At 34.1% G+C, this 13,392-nt stretch overlaps 2 protein-coding genes across 2 annotated transcripts; both read left to right on the top strand.

Annotated features, from left to right (window-relative positions):
• The first annotated feature begins 5,007 nt into the window (after window positions 1-5,007).
• Window positions 5,008-8,431, top strand: LOC115452389 (dual specificity protein phosphatase 23). The gene is made up of 4 exons (XM_030180904.2): window positions 5,008-5,092; window positions 5,825-6,259; window positions 7,805-7,928; window positions 8,248-8,431. Exons 2-4 carry the CDS (start codon window positions 5,846-5,848, stop codon window positions 8,397-8,399), a joined length of 690 nt encoding a protein of 229 aa, XP_030036764.1. The 5' UTR covers window positions 5,008-5,092; window positions 5,825-5,845; the 3' UTR covers window positions 8,400-8,431.
• Window positions 8,432-10,851: 2,420 nt separating this feature from the next.
• On the top strand, window positions 10,852-13,302 carry LOC115455005 (dual specificity protein phosphatase 23-like). The gene is made up of 3 exons (XM_037442369.1): window positions 10,852-11,323; window positions 12,100-12,223; window positions 12,784-13,302. The coding sequence occupies exons 1-3, from the start codon at window positions 10,925-10,927 to the stop codon at window positions 13,062-13,064; spliced, it is 804 nt and encodes a 267-aa protein (XP_037298266.1). The 5' UTR covers window positions 10,852-10,924; the 3' UTR covers window positions 13,065-13,302.
• The last annotated feature ends 90 nt before the right edge of the window (window positions 13,303-13,392 follow it).

The raw sequence follows: 13,392 nt of genomic DNA, 5'->3' as shown, positions 1-13,392 counted from the left end.
AATTGAAAAGAAATGTGCAAAATGTCACATTTGTATACAAAAGTAATTACAGAGAGATGTCAACGGCCTAATCTCAGTAGTAGAAGCCCGTGCCCAGCAGAGGAACAGTATATCGACGGGTCCTAAGTAGTAAAGTGCAAAAACACAACTTTTTAGAAGAGCGATTTAAACATTCTGAACTTTGTAAATTTGTCACAGTTCAACAGAAATCTTTGCAATTTTGAAATGTTATACCTCAGTATTTCAAAGTTGAGTTTATGCACTTATACTAGTATACTTAGGACCTGTCGATATAAAACAGGGTTGGTATTATTACTATAATGCTTTTTTGACTTATATGATAAACTTAGCGCGTGAAATAACACAACGCGAACCCTAAATTATTTAAATCAATTTGCAAGGACACAACCGTTGCCAGCGAGACGGTGCCCGATACTGATCCTTTCTAGTGTAATTGTTTTACTATTTTGCATCTACCTACATTACTTCAGAATACAATTTTATTTATTTCCATACCTATTCAAACTGATTGTATTAAAACCTTAGGGAATAAATATTAAAATAAGTAAAGAATTCGTGTGTTAAATAGCAGCGTTTAATACAGGTTTATTCCAATTTATCTACTAGTTATTACAGACTTGAATAGATCAAAAATACTCCGCATTGAGTGATGAGTCAATGTTTTAATTTCGCTTCGATAATTCGGCTAATTAACTGAAGATATTTTTTCATTTTTAACACCTGTGATAAATAAATATCCCATATTTCAAAGTGGTTACTTGATCATTGTACAGTTAATGCTCAACCTTACGCGTGTTGCCAGTATAGTAATAAAATAATAGTGCCTAAATTAGTGAATTAATACAGTTGTTGATAAGTCCAAAAATTTAGAAAAAAATATTATATTAATATGTTATTGTGTGATTATTTAAATGTTGTAAATTTTTTATTAGTAGAAATGGTTGAAAATTCATGTTGGGTTCTTACGTTATTGTACTGCGGATGTGTCTTAAAAAATAATGATATGTAAATGTTGTTGAGGCAACAAAGTTCTAACCTAACCTAACCTAGTAATGCATTCCTGATTCAAGACTTTACGGAGCCTGAAATTATCTATGTACATTCTATGTACAGGATACTGTTAGTATTGTAATGTAAGAATGACTTCAATAACACAAGTAGCTGATGCATTCCATGATATTTTAGATTTATTTGGTAATAAGTAGCCACTAGCATTCCAGTTCATACCCTTGTAAGGACTAACATATTATAATAACCAAAAGCAATTGTTTCATTTTTCTATTGTGTTTAAAATTGTATACAAAATAATTTTAGTCACCCACATGAGTAGCTCAACGAATTTAAAAATGCAAATCTCTTACACTTTGCCTTTTTAGCAAATTAGTTTGTGCTTTGTTAAAAGAAAAGGTATTCATATACTTCACACAAAAAAAAAAACAAAGTGAAAGTGTATGGCTGATTTAAGTTTTTAATATGTTCAGCTACTTTTGTGATTGATTGTATTTATCTCTGATATATTCAATTAGTTTTTATTATAAAAAATAAGGCAGTATAAAAATGTCGCCTTGTACATTTCCTTACGAGGGTATATATTTATTTATTTATATACTAAATCTTATACACAACGTCCGTATGATTTTATTAAGCAATGTACACATTTACTTTTATTTTAAGGGTCCATATTCACAATTACGGCCCTAAATAATTAATCTAAAAAAAACTATTCAAAACTTTTTAAGAGATCACCCTCGCTTAGTTTGGGAATTCCTGTAAAAAATAAGATTGAGTTATATGTATTAAAGTTGTCTTCAGTATTTAAAGCTTGGTTCACATCGACAGCGTTAAAATGTTGAAACACTATATAGTTATGTTCAAAGGTTTATATCATCCCAAAATCAGGTATTATGGTTGTTTATGGGTCAAACAAAAATTTTCCATAAACGAACCGGAAAGCATGTTCAACAGAAAAAATTAAAAACATTGATTCAATACAAGTTTCAGAACAGTCTTCATTAAATCCGTATTTATTATTAATATGGCCATTATGGTCTTTCACAATGGCGCCATATTTATGTTAGTTTCACACACCCATTAAGGTCTCAAAAATGTTAGTAATAATACAAAGTATTTGAAAGTGTATAATGTATTGATTAAAATTAGTTTTAAGAGTTTATTTACTTTTATTAAGTTAGTTTTGTCAACGTTTCTGAATTATATATTTAATTTGAATGTTTGTTTTATTTCGAAATGTGGAATCCGGCTCGAAGGACCAATTTTGTTATATAAGGTATTAGGTAAGTGTGTAATGAATTATTAATTGAAATTTGTTATACTATGGTAGGTAATGTACTACTATGGAAGCCAACATTGTAAATTATTTTTAGGAGCACAGCAGTGACCTCACTGTACCTGATGGTAAGAGGAGTAAATAGTCGACTGATTTGAAGTCCACGACCAATAGGGTACTGGTAAAAGATCTGAATTTCTATATTTTCAATATTATAAATTGAAAAAGTAAGTATTCCGATTTATTATTCACAGGCGAGTGCGCTACTTGCAGAGGCGCATCTTATAACTTCAGAGATCAAAGGCGTTATATGTGTATATTACAACATATTGTTAAACGCTCTTTTTACAGTAAACATTATATTAGCAAAATAATTACAGAATACAATTTTAGACATTCTTTTGACAACGTCCAACCAGAGAGAATAATAATAGAATAGTCACCGCGTGACATATCTATTATCTTCTCTTCTGCCAGCCTGACCGCGCAGCCGAATACTTCCGGAAACGCCCGATGTCATCGGCTAGGATAGCGGCGCGTAACAATATAATTCAACCAACTTATACTGTTGCCCTACTAAGGAATCAAATACAAATTCACAGGTATCATAGCCAAAGTATGGTGTCACCAGATGAATAGAAACTTTTAAATATAATTTGCAATGCAATAATGTGCCAAGTTTTTTCAGTCATTTGGGAGGTGATGAACAAAGTGTTATTGTCCTGCGGTCACTGACCGTTATTTATGACATTATGATTTAAAAAAAAAACAGTGACCAAGATCAATAAAACAAACTGACTCAAACCTATAACTAATGTGTATGACTGGTGTACGATATATTGGATAGGCCAACGCAGAATTTTTGAATCATCTTCAAAAAAGTAAAAGGTTCTCAATTCGACTTTAATATTATTTTTAATGTTTGTTACTTCAGAACTCAATTTTTAATCGATTTGTTTTTTTTCGTAAGGATATTTCCAGATTGGTCTCATAAAAAATATTTTTAAAATCGGTTCAGTAGTTTATTTTTTAAACCGAAATATCTGGAATATTTTTAAGTAAACGAAATTAAGTATTTTGCTTTCCAGTATTTTTTTTTAGTGGTGTTTCCTTTGGATGTTGATAGTTTTTATGGATTATATTTAGTGATTAACGAAGGCGATTTTATATTTTATAAAGTTTTTATTGCTTAGTATATACTAGCAGGTTTCTGTAACAATATATGCGTTTACATTAGCAGCAATATTCAAGTAGTTCTATACACATTCGATTCTGTAAAATACCTGTCATAGACAGATTTTTTTTATACTATAGGATCGTGATTTACATCGGGTTTTTCTGCTCAGTATCAGCCCGGAATCTGAAATTTATGCCTGGTATGTCGATAGGCTCCCTTGTCACACCATGGGAATAAAATACATATGACGAAGTGTGTGCCATGGTTCTACCTCTGCTTACCCCTTCGCAGATATGCGCGTGATGTTCGTTTGTTTTGTCTTTTTACATTTGCCCTTTGACCAAACAGTCATACCATGACTGAGGAGAAATGAGTGACTAGAAAACTTTGAGTTCACCAACCCGTAGCGGGCCAGGGTGGCGGACTACGCACCTAATCCCATTCCGAGTAGATGCCAGAATCTAGGGATATATCTATTTATAAATACTGTAATAAATATGTACTTATGTCTGTATGTGATTTTATTTGAAGACATTTTATGGTTTAAAAATATTCTATGAATTATGAGCGACCTACGTATGCTGATTTATTGCAAGAATACTAAATAGACTTTGTTAGAATTGTTGCAATTTGGTAGCGAAAAGTCCAAGTACCAATGATAGATTTTTAATATTTTCATCGTCATTATTTTTTATTCATTTCCATTTGCTTAGATTGCCTTATGAAGATCTATGCTACACGAAGTAATATTTTATTTCTATCGACATTAGATATAATTTTTATTTGCTTAGAATCTCATATGAAGCTGTATAAAACTACCTGTGGTGCATATAATAATACCTAGATTAGGAAGGTCAAGTAAAAATTGTCGATCTCTGCGAATAGATTCGCGTACAAAAGCTAGTATCCAGGTGATGTATTCTAAATTCAAAATACGGAAGGGAGACACGCCTTGAAACCGAAAATAAACACTACATACACGTTATAAATTCTATAATCCTTTAACATTTATAAATGTGTTTCAAGTTTATCATGGTCTAAAAAGCGCACGCTAAATCGGGACGCACGTGTGACAGGTGATGGTCGCCTTGATATCGGCAGGCTAATCTGTACTCTAAATATGACATATATAGTTCATTTTCTATTACAAGTCTTCAGTAAAATAATCGCTATATGAAATCAGATTGTTTTTAAGTAGAATATATTACATTAATTATTGAGATAGATTATGTATTTGCAACTTCTACGTAAGACTAATTCAATAATGCCCTAGTAATTAATATGAATATATTTATGCTTATCTTAGAATATTTGCACATTTTTCCACTTCTAGGAATTTTATAAATATAGGTATTTCTGATTCACAAACCTATTAGTCTTTTTATTATTATTTATTGTAAATTAAAAGTTTATACCAAAAAGAGCAGATAACAAAATCTATGATTTCTTTATTTTAATTCAAATAAACCCGCGTTATAATCAATAGCTTACAATATTGATACATAATAATTATAAATGTGTGCGCATGAACATCGAGCCCTTATGTGGCTACCAGTCTCAGTGACACTTTTGGTTTCGTTACAATCAGTCGGAAAGATCTTTATAAGGTAAGCTATAATAACGAACATTTTTAATTTTACAATGTATTGAAAATGGCTCTATAATTAGCTTCTTGTGCCCAATTTTTTTTTTTAATATAATCGAATTATTTGAATAAGAGATAAAAAAGATTTGTATATTCCAAATTTGGCTGTATGTGCCTAAATTTTTTTTATCATATTTGTGAAATGAAGCTCAAATAAAATTAAATGAAATGATGAATTGAGAGTTATTATTGTTTTGAGATTATATTAATCATGTTCAACAAACATGTACAAGGTCAACCAATGTTTTGGCACATAAAGTACGTAAAATGTTTGATGCGCATGTTAATGGATCGTAACTTTCTTGTGATTTGATAATAATTTCGTACCACGCTTTATTTTAGTTTCCGTGGTGTGTTGCAGAGCGTCATTGTGACGCCATACCATTGCATCAGATACAAAATTACATTAAAACCGGATAAATTAGTTTTTTAGTCTGTGCACGACATTTGCTTCAAAAAAAGTAGAAGACTCACTGAAATAAATTTCATTTTTTTACAATTGTTGAAAATATCAACACGTGCAGAGTTTGTAAACGTTTGAATTTCCAGAAATAAATATTACGCTCTCTCCAGCGGCCATCGGTTGTGTGCCAAACTTTTCCCGCCCTTTCAGTCAGTTAACACGCAAAACCGCGCGAAGCTGGCCGTCATAACCGACAATTAAAAAAGTGATAAGTTTTTAAATTTGTGGCAGTGAAAGAATAATCATACAGCCATGGCGGACGAAGAATATCACCACATCGTTACGCGGATGGAAGAAATTACAGAACAAGAAGACAGACATTTAGCTGGTGCAAGAAAAGAGATACGAAATGATTTAACAGTAATAATACCAGAGAACCCTTTCCCAGATATAGAAGTTGATGCCTACCCACCTTTGAAATTTTCCTGGGTTATACCTAAAAAGTTGGCAGCTATGGCGTTCCCTAGAAATAAGGAGAACTTGAAGTTTTTAGTGAATCAAGGTATAACACACCTGGTAACACTGACGGCGGGGAAAAAACCTCCAGTGGATGATATTGCCAGGCTGAGGTGGACAGAAGTGCCCGTAGAAGAGTTTGAAGTGCCAAGCATAGAACAAATAAAGAAATTTATTGATGTGTGTAAACGAGCCGATAAGAATGGAGAGGTAAGTGTACATGTTATAAAAATAAACGATAGAAATAGTAACTTATAGGAAAATATTTACTAACTTTTCTAAAAAAATATCAATATGTTTAAAAACACACACATACACTAACGCCTTTTTCCAAAAGGGGTAGGCACAAGCGCTACTGTCGCACCCACTTTCTGCTGTGCGTGTTCAGTCCCATGATGTGTCCCGTGCTGATACTGCGTAGAAAAACCCAATATCACAGTCCGACCCGGATCGAACCCAAGACCTCGGCACTGCAGTCGTACCGTAGTAATCATTTTTATAATAATCTATGCAATTATTGAAATTTGTTTACATAAATCCAATGTAAAAATATTGAAAAGAATTTTAGTTGAAAAATAAACGTACTTAATAACATATTTTTAACATAATGATACTAGTACCTACTTAATGCAAAAATAAAACGCATCGGCGGGTGGACTCACTAAAATTGTGGGTGTTATCGTTCCTTGGTCTTAGTAAAGTATTCAGTTTTTGATATTTAAACAGCAGTTACAATTATCACATATTTTACTGTCGAATAATGATAGTAAATTCTAATTAAATGTCAGTAGATTCTTAAGACTGGTCGAAGTCCTTTACGTCACAAAATGTGCCTCTACAAAATATGTATACCTAAACAGAATAACCAACTATCTAACTACAGTATAATGACGCCACACTGTGATAAATTCACAAATTACAAAAAAAATGTTTACGCGACATAAATCGAACCCACAGCTTCCCGTTTTTCCAATTACTCAACTGCTATTTTTGTAAAGAATAATTTACGTCTTTCTTACTGAAGCTACTTACGTTTATATATAATATAATAATAATAATATCGGCCCTGTATTATATACTGTCCCACTGCTGGGCCTCCTCTACTACTGAGAGGGATTAGGCCTATGTACGCCACGCTGGCCTAGTGCAGATTTCACACACCCTCGAAATTCCTATATAGAACTTCTCAGGTATGCAGGTTTCCTCACGATATTTTCCTTCAACGTTAAAGCAAGCGATTATTCACAAAGAATACACACAAAAGTTTAGACAAGTTAGAGATGTATGCCCTTGGGATTTGAACCTGCGGACTTTGGAGTCTCGGCAGTCCGTTCCACACCTAACTAGGCTATCGCCACTATTTTACTTATGTTTAGTAACTTATAAATGATCTGACGATGCGCGCTTTTGGAATCTATCGCCTAAATTCGGTATATTTATCGCCTGTATTTTTCTAATAATATCTATGAATTAGGAGCTATAATAATATATTAATATAAATGCAATGCAAATACTAAGTTTTGTTCGAAGTGCAGTTCGTATTATTGTTTGGTGGATTTTTTTTTTATACAATGATTAATTTCATTTATATTAATACTTAATTCGCTATGGACAGAATTTTCTTCCCAAACTTTTTTCCTCTTTTTAACAACATAACAATGTTTAATCATAATAACAATACGAACCTATATATTCGAATACTCATAAGGCTGGATTTCAAAAAACCATAAACAATGTTCATCGTATCTTCGCCAGGTGATGGGTATCCACTGCCGGCAAGGCCGCAGCCGCTCGGGCGTGATGCTGGCGTGCTACCTGGTACACTTCCACAGGTTCCTGCCCGACCAGGCCATGAACGTCATTAGGATGATCAGACCAGGTGAGGTATTTAATAACTCTTAAATTTCAAACATCGAACCTGCGGGCATTGGTCGTGGCAGTCCGTTCCACATTCAACTAGGCGATCGCTACTTCAATACACTGCTATTATTTCCCATTCATAGATTCTAACAGACTTGAAAGATGGTATTCTGGTATCTATTACCTACATACTAAGCATTTGTTAACATTCCACACATCCTTTCCGTGATTCCAAATAATTAATACAATTTTCCAATTACTACCTATTTCTAGAGAAGTCGGAATTCAATGATAATCAACCTAAGATCTTCAGAAACTTAATAAAACTCCCATTCTAGGATCATGCGACTTCCAAGAACACGAGGAAGCAGTAGGCAGGTACTTTGAGTACCTCACAGAGGACAACCCCGTGAAGTTCGGAGTCAGCGGCGAAGTTATGGAGGAGTTTGTGGAAGCCGCCAAGGAAAGCACCAAGAGAATACTCGACTAACTGTGATATCTGATTAAATTGTTGTTTTGTTATGAGATGTTTTATTTATCAACCTAGCACTATTTTGAGGTTTGGTAAAAAAAAAGTAGAGCGTCTAATGTGCCTCGTAACTGACTAGCAGCTATCGATATATATAGTACTACGTACTAGATTTGGCGTTCCGAACATTCAATATGTTAATCTGAATTGAACTGCAATCCATTCAAACTTTTAGTGTGGTATTGACAGCTTCTGGTTGTGTACGGAGTGGCGCTCATTATAAAAAACTCGAGTCTAAGTGTAAACCTGTATGTGAATGAAATATATTAGTCAAAAAAGTAAAATTATATGTTGTTCAAGTGAATAAATAGGTTATAACAGTGACGTTTTGGTTGCCATTTTAGTTCAGTTTGAACAAATAGTTTATATGGACGTTCGTGTCTATAGAATATACGTCAATGCTAGCAACTGTTTCAACATCAATCTTAATCTTCAATCCAATTCCGAGAATGAACCAATCAAAATAACTCATTTGTAAGCTTGTCAAAAAAGGCTTTGTTCTGATTGGTCCATTTTTGACATAGATCGAAAAAGCGATTGGGATCGTTTGTTGAAAATGGCGGTATATAACAAACAGTAAGTGAATCTCTCCTAGCTGAATTTCGGTAATATCGGCAAATCTCAACGGAGATCAGCCAGGTACGCATGATATATTATAGTGCACAAGTGTGTTCGCAATACACAGGTGCACTCTCTGTTCCTTCACCCTCATAGTCCGGTAAAACGGTAATCCAACATGACCGGAAAACATGAGTATACATGGTGTAAACCGAAAACTAAGCCTCACAAGTTAAATAAGAGAAGCGTTTCGAAGTAATTATATTATGTACATCCATATGTAGGCAAAACCTTATAAATTAGATTATACTTACCACAGACACATACCATAAAAAGTGTGGTAAAATTTAAAAAGAGAATCTTATCCATTATCTATGTCAGAAACCAGCCTACTTAAAGTTTCAAGCGAAATAGTGAAAAACTACTACCTACTAGTGAACTACCTTTACTAGTGAAAAGAGAATCTGCCTTATTAAGAAAAAAGGGTAAGGTTGATATTGGGGATAAGTATGAGGTATTTAGCTTTTTCAACAGTCTAAGCAAATGTCTTTCAGTTCTTTAAAATATAGATGAGATTTCAATCTTGAACATTGTTTATTTTATGAACACATTGTTAAATAGTCGGGAAGTTTTGGTAAAGAAAATTAGTAAACAAATGATTTAAGAATGAAATTAAACATTGAAATTATTTACACAAATTTCAAGATCATGCATGTTTACGAATCCAAAAATAATCACATTTCAAGAACATCGTTCATAACAAAGAATTCAAGAGTAAAAAACCCAAAAGTTCAGTCAAACTTTTATTCCTGCGTCAGTTTTAGCTCTTGCTATCCTTTCGGCAATATAAGTAAAGTAGCTTTGAATCGCGGCTTCGCCCGCGTTAAGGAGTTTTCCAGGATAAAAGTCCTGCAATATATTTTCCCGAGATAGAAAGTACCTTCCCAGGGTCTTGGACTATCTCCATACCAAATTTCATAAAAATGCGTTCACTAGGTTTTGAGAAAATCGATGACATACAGACAAGTCGAAAAGGGGGCTTTGTTTTATATTTAATATGTATAGAAGTTACGTAGGAATTACTTGAATGTTAAGATTAATATTGTCCTAGTAACCTAGTATTATAATAAACGGAGATAAAATCGGTAAAATAGTTTTATATCAATGTCTAACATTCGCGTAAACATAAGAAATCATTATAAAACCTACGAACCCATAATACAAAGGATCTTGGCGCCTCCGATGGACAATGGTTTTATTATTAGGACAACTATTTCCAATGTCAATTTCTAATCTACCAAGTAGGTGCGTGTGGAAATGTCATTAAATCTAACTCTGCCAATACATGTTGCCAATACGTACCGCTGGCAACGAACCAAAACTACGTATAAATGTCTGTGATCGCTCACCACAAAAATAAACTGAAGCGGATTGACTGATAACAAACGTAATAAGAATATGTAATGAAAACATAATAATCTGATATTATTTTCAAAGTATTAGGCAAAGGAAACTATAGCACAGGTCGCCGAGCTTATTTCATCATATGATAGCCTATATATTGGGACGAAAATTCTATTAAACCAATTTAGGAGTGTTTGTTTCAAATCGAATATAAAAATATTGACAAAAAATTATCACTGAACTCTTTTGTAACTTTTCTCTTCCAATCAACAAAGTGTAGTAAAAGCTGGTAGATATTATATCTTTGAAATCAATATCTGATTTACGACTTTCACTTGACCTTTCTCACAGCACCTTAAACAGAAGGACGACATTCAATTGCATCGTATGTGATATAAAATTCACAAGACGTAAGTTTAGATTTTGGCACTTAAATAACCCAAGTGCGCATTCGTAACACGTCAGCAGTCAATCCGTTTTCAAACAAAGCTTATTTCCCGTGTTGTGAGGAAGTGTTTACAATAATGTCTACAGTGCCGAAAAGACCTAATGTGAAGCTCGCAAAACTGTTATACAAATATACGGAAGAGCCCAAAGAACAGAAAGATGATCACAAAGATGAAGAACAAATCGAAGAGGAAACTGAAGATTACGAATCGTACCCACCGTACAATTTCTCGTGGTTTATAGAGAATAAAGTGGCTGCTATGGGCTGGCCCCAAACAGTGGCTAATCTCAATTATTTAGCAGATGTTGGTGTGGACCATCTAATAACGTTGTCGCCGGAGAAGATTCCGCCGATATTGGAGTGCAAAAAGAAGTTGAAATGGACGGAGATAAGAATAAAGGAGTTCGGAGCGCCGACGCTGAAGCAGATTTTGAAGTTCATAGAGATATGTGAACGTGCTGAAATTAGGGGTGAAGTGAGTATTTTGGTTAAACTTATTTTGAAAAGAGTAACACTAGAGTTTCTGGTCCTTTCTTCTGTGGTGAGAATTGCTTTTCGAATTGATAAAGTTAATAATAATGGAATCTAAATAATGCATAACATTTACAGTATTAATTATTGAATTCCCTTTCATTATAAATAAGAGCGTAATACGAATGACTGCAAATAAGCGAATTATGCATACATGTTGAGACCTTTTTTTTAAGGAAATAGTACTCAAGAATTACAACGAACGTGGTATGTAATGACGATTTTCCATGTCATATGCAAATTGCTACGCAAAACTACCGTTTAAGTTTAGGTTTTATTATTTGCTGAAGTTATAACCGATTCTGATGACTACCCAAGGCAATTCTAGTCTTGGATTCCTACATCGAATGCACGCCCATGCATTGCGGGACATTTCTCGTGATCCTAGATAGATACACAGTTCAATGTGTATACCTCTTGGTTATCAATATACATTGCCTGTGAGGGCTCGCGACCATTTCCTGTCCTTCTCCACTCCGCCCATCTTAAGAGGGTTAATTTCCTCCCCCACACTTCCCTCCACCAGTTATCCCCTCCCAATTTTTCTCCAGGCCCCCGCAGTCGCGTAGCCGGGTGATTTTAGTATCCCATTCGCAGGTTTCTTCCAGTGTTGATTGTAGGGTCCGATACACAAAAAGAAACCTCTGACTACATGGCCCTCTATAATATTTCAATCAACTACTTTAGATTGTTAAAATTTTTGTTACAATACGTTTCCAGGTAATAGGAGTACATTGTCGACATGGGCGCGGTCGTACAGGGACCATGCTGGCATGCTACCTCGTGCACTTCAAGCACATGGCGCCCGAGAGAGCTGTACTCACTGTCAGGGTCCAAAGACCAGGTTAGTACTGACGTAATATTATATTCAGCCACGACATGTCAAGTTGAAAACACAGTTCCACTATTACCTACATGGAAAAACATACCCCCTTATTTAAAGACGTTATTTATCTAAGAATGGAGCATTGCTATGATAACAAGTCCGTTTCTCAGTGCTGACGGCATGGCAGCCTTCGCAGTGCGTAGACATAGGGCCGTTGTGATTGGCTAATATTGAGATACAATAATGAATAGAGTCCTTAGATAAAAAACGTGTATGAATAAGGGGGTAAATAATAACAAGTATAATGTCGTGTTATGTCGAGGGTCTATCTATGTACCCGTAAGGTCTCCAGAATTATACTAGCTTGGTATACACAATGGCGAATAGTGAAATTTTCGTATGAATGCGGTCTGCAAATCATTCTAATGATTATAAAATTCTACATATCTAAAGGGAAGCCTAAATTATGAAAGAGAAGCCGATAGGAATCGGGATAAATGGACCCTTCGCCTCTGGTAAAATGGTTGGATTTTAGGAATAAGTCTAGTCAATATTCCTTAAAATCGCCTTACTTCCAGGTTCATGCGAAACGTACGAACAAGAGAAGATGGTTTGCCACTACCACGATTGCGAGCGAGGCACTATCGAGAAACCAGACTACCGCATAGTCGACAACAAACTTTACTTCGACTTCGCCATGAAATATCTTTTCGATGGGGATGAGCCCAAACCTGTCGAAAAAGTAATCGAGGAACCCGAAGAAGAAACCAAAATAGTCTGTAAAGACAAAAAGGTTAAGATTAAATTGCCGAAAAAGAAATCTAACGCTATGGTTATAAACCATAAGATATATTTTTGATTGTTTAATATATTTCTGAAAATCCTATAACAAAATTAAATCAGGGTACTAATTGAATGTCGTACCTGAAAAATATTATATTGAAAAAATAAATTAACAAAGGTGCTATTGGAAATATCCGCGACAAAGAACGTCTGTCGAGTAACTAGCTAGCTTTCTATGCATGTAGAAGATACGTGTATTGGAATATGATGAAAATTAAAATTTGCAGCAAATACTTCTTTTAATGGTAAAGCCAGAGGGTATTTTGTTTTAAAACGTCGTCAGAACATATAAATAGATTTTACCATCCACATAATTAAGTCTTAGTGATAATACATTTTATATT

The sequence above is a fragment of the Manduca sexta genome, chromosome 4 (assembly GCF_014839805.1).
Source record: "Manduca sexta isolate Smith_Timp_Sample1 chromosome 4, JHU_Msex_v1.0, whole genome shotgun sequence".
Lineage (NCBI taxonomy): Eukaryota > Metazoa > Arthropoda > Insecta > Lepidoptera > Sphingidae > Manduca > Manduca sexta.
The sequence above is the reverse complement of the archived record's forward strand: the minus strand, read 5'-3'. Positions and strand labels throughout refer to the sequence as shown.

Excerpts from the sequence above, each read along its gene's own strand:
- LOC115452389 (XM_030180904.2), top strand. The coding sequence starts at position 5,846 with ATGGCGGACGAAGAATATCACCACATCGTTACGCGGATGGAAGAAATT. Across the intron at positions 6,260-7,804 it reads GAGCCGATAAGAATGGAGAG|GTGATGGGTATCCACTGCCG; the intron begins GTAAGTGTACAT and ends TATCTTCGCCAG. Across the intron at positions 7,929-8,247 it reads CATTAGGATGATCAGACCAG|GATCATGCGACTTCCAAGAA; the intron begins GTGAGGTATTTA and ends CTCCCATTCTAG.
- LOC115455005 (XM_037442369.1), top strand. The coding sequence starts at position 10,925 with ATGTCTACAGTGCCGAAAAGACCTAATGTGAAGCTCGCAAAACTGTTA. Across the intron at positions 11,324-12,099 it reads GTGCTGAAATTAGGGGTGAA|GTAATAGGAGTACATTGTCG; the intron begins GTGAGTATTTTG and ends ATACGTTTCCAG. Across the intron at positions 12,224-12,783 it reads TGTCAGGGTCCAAAGACCAG|GTTCATGCGAAACGTACGAA; the intron begins GTTAGTACTGAC and ends CCTTACTTCCAG.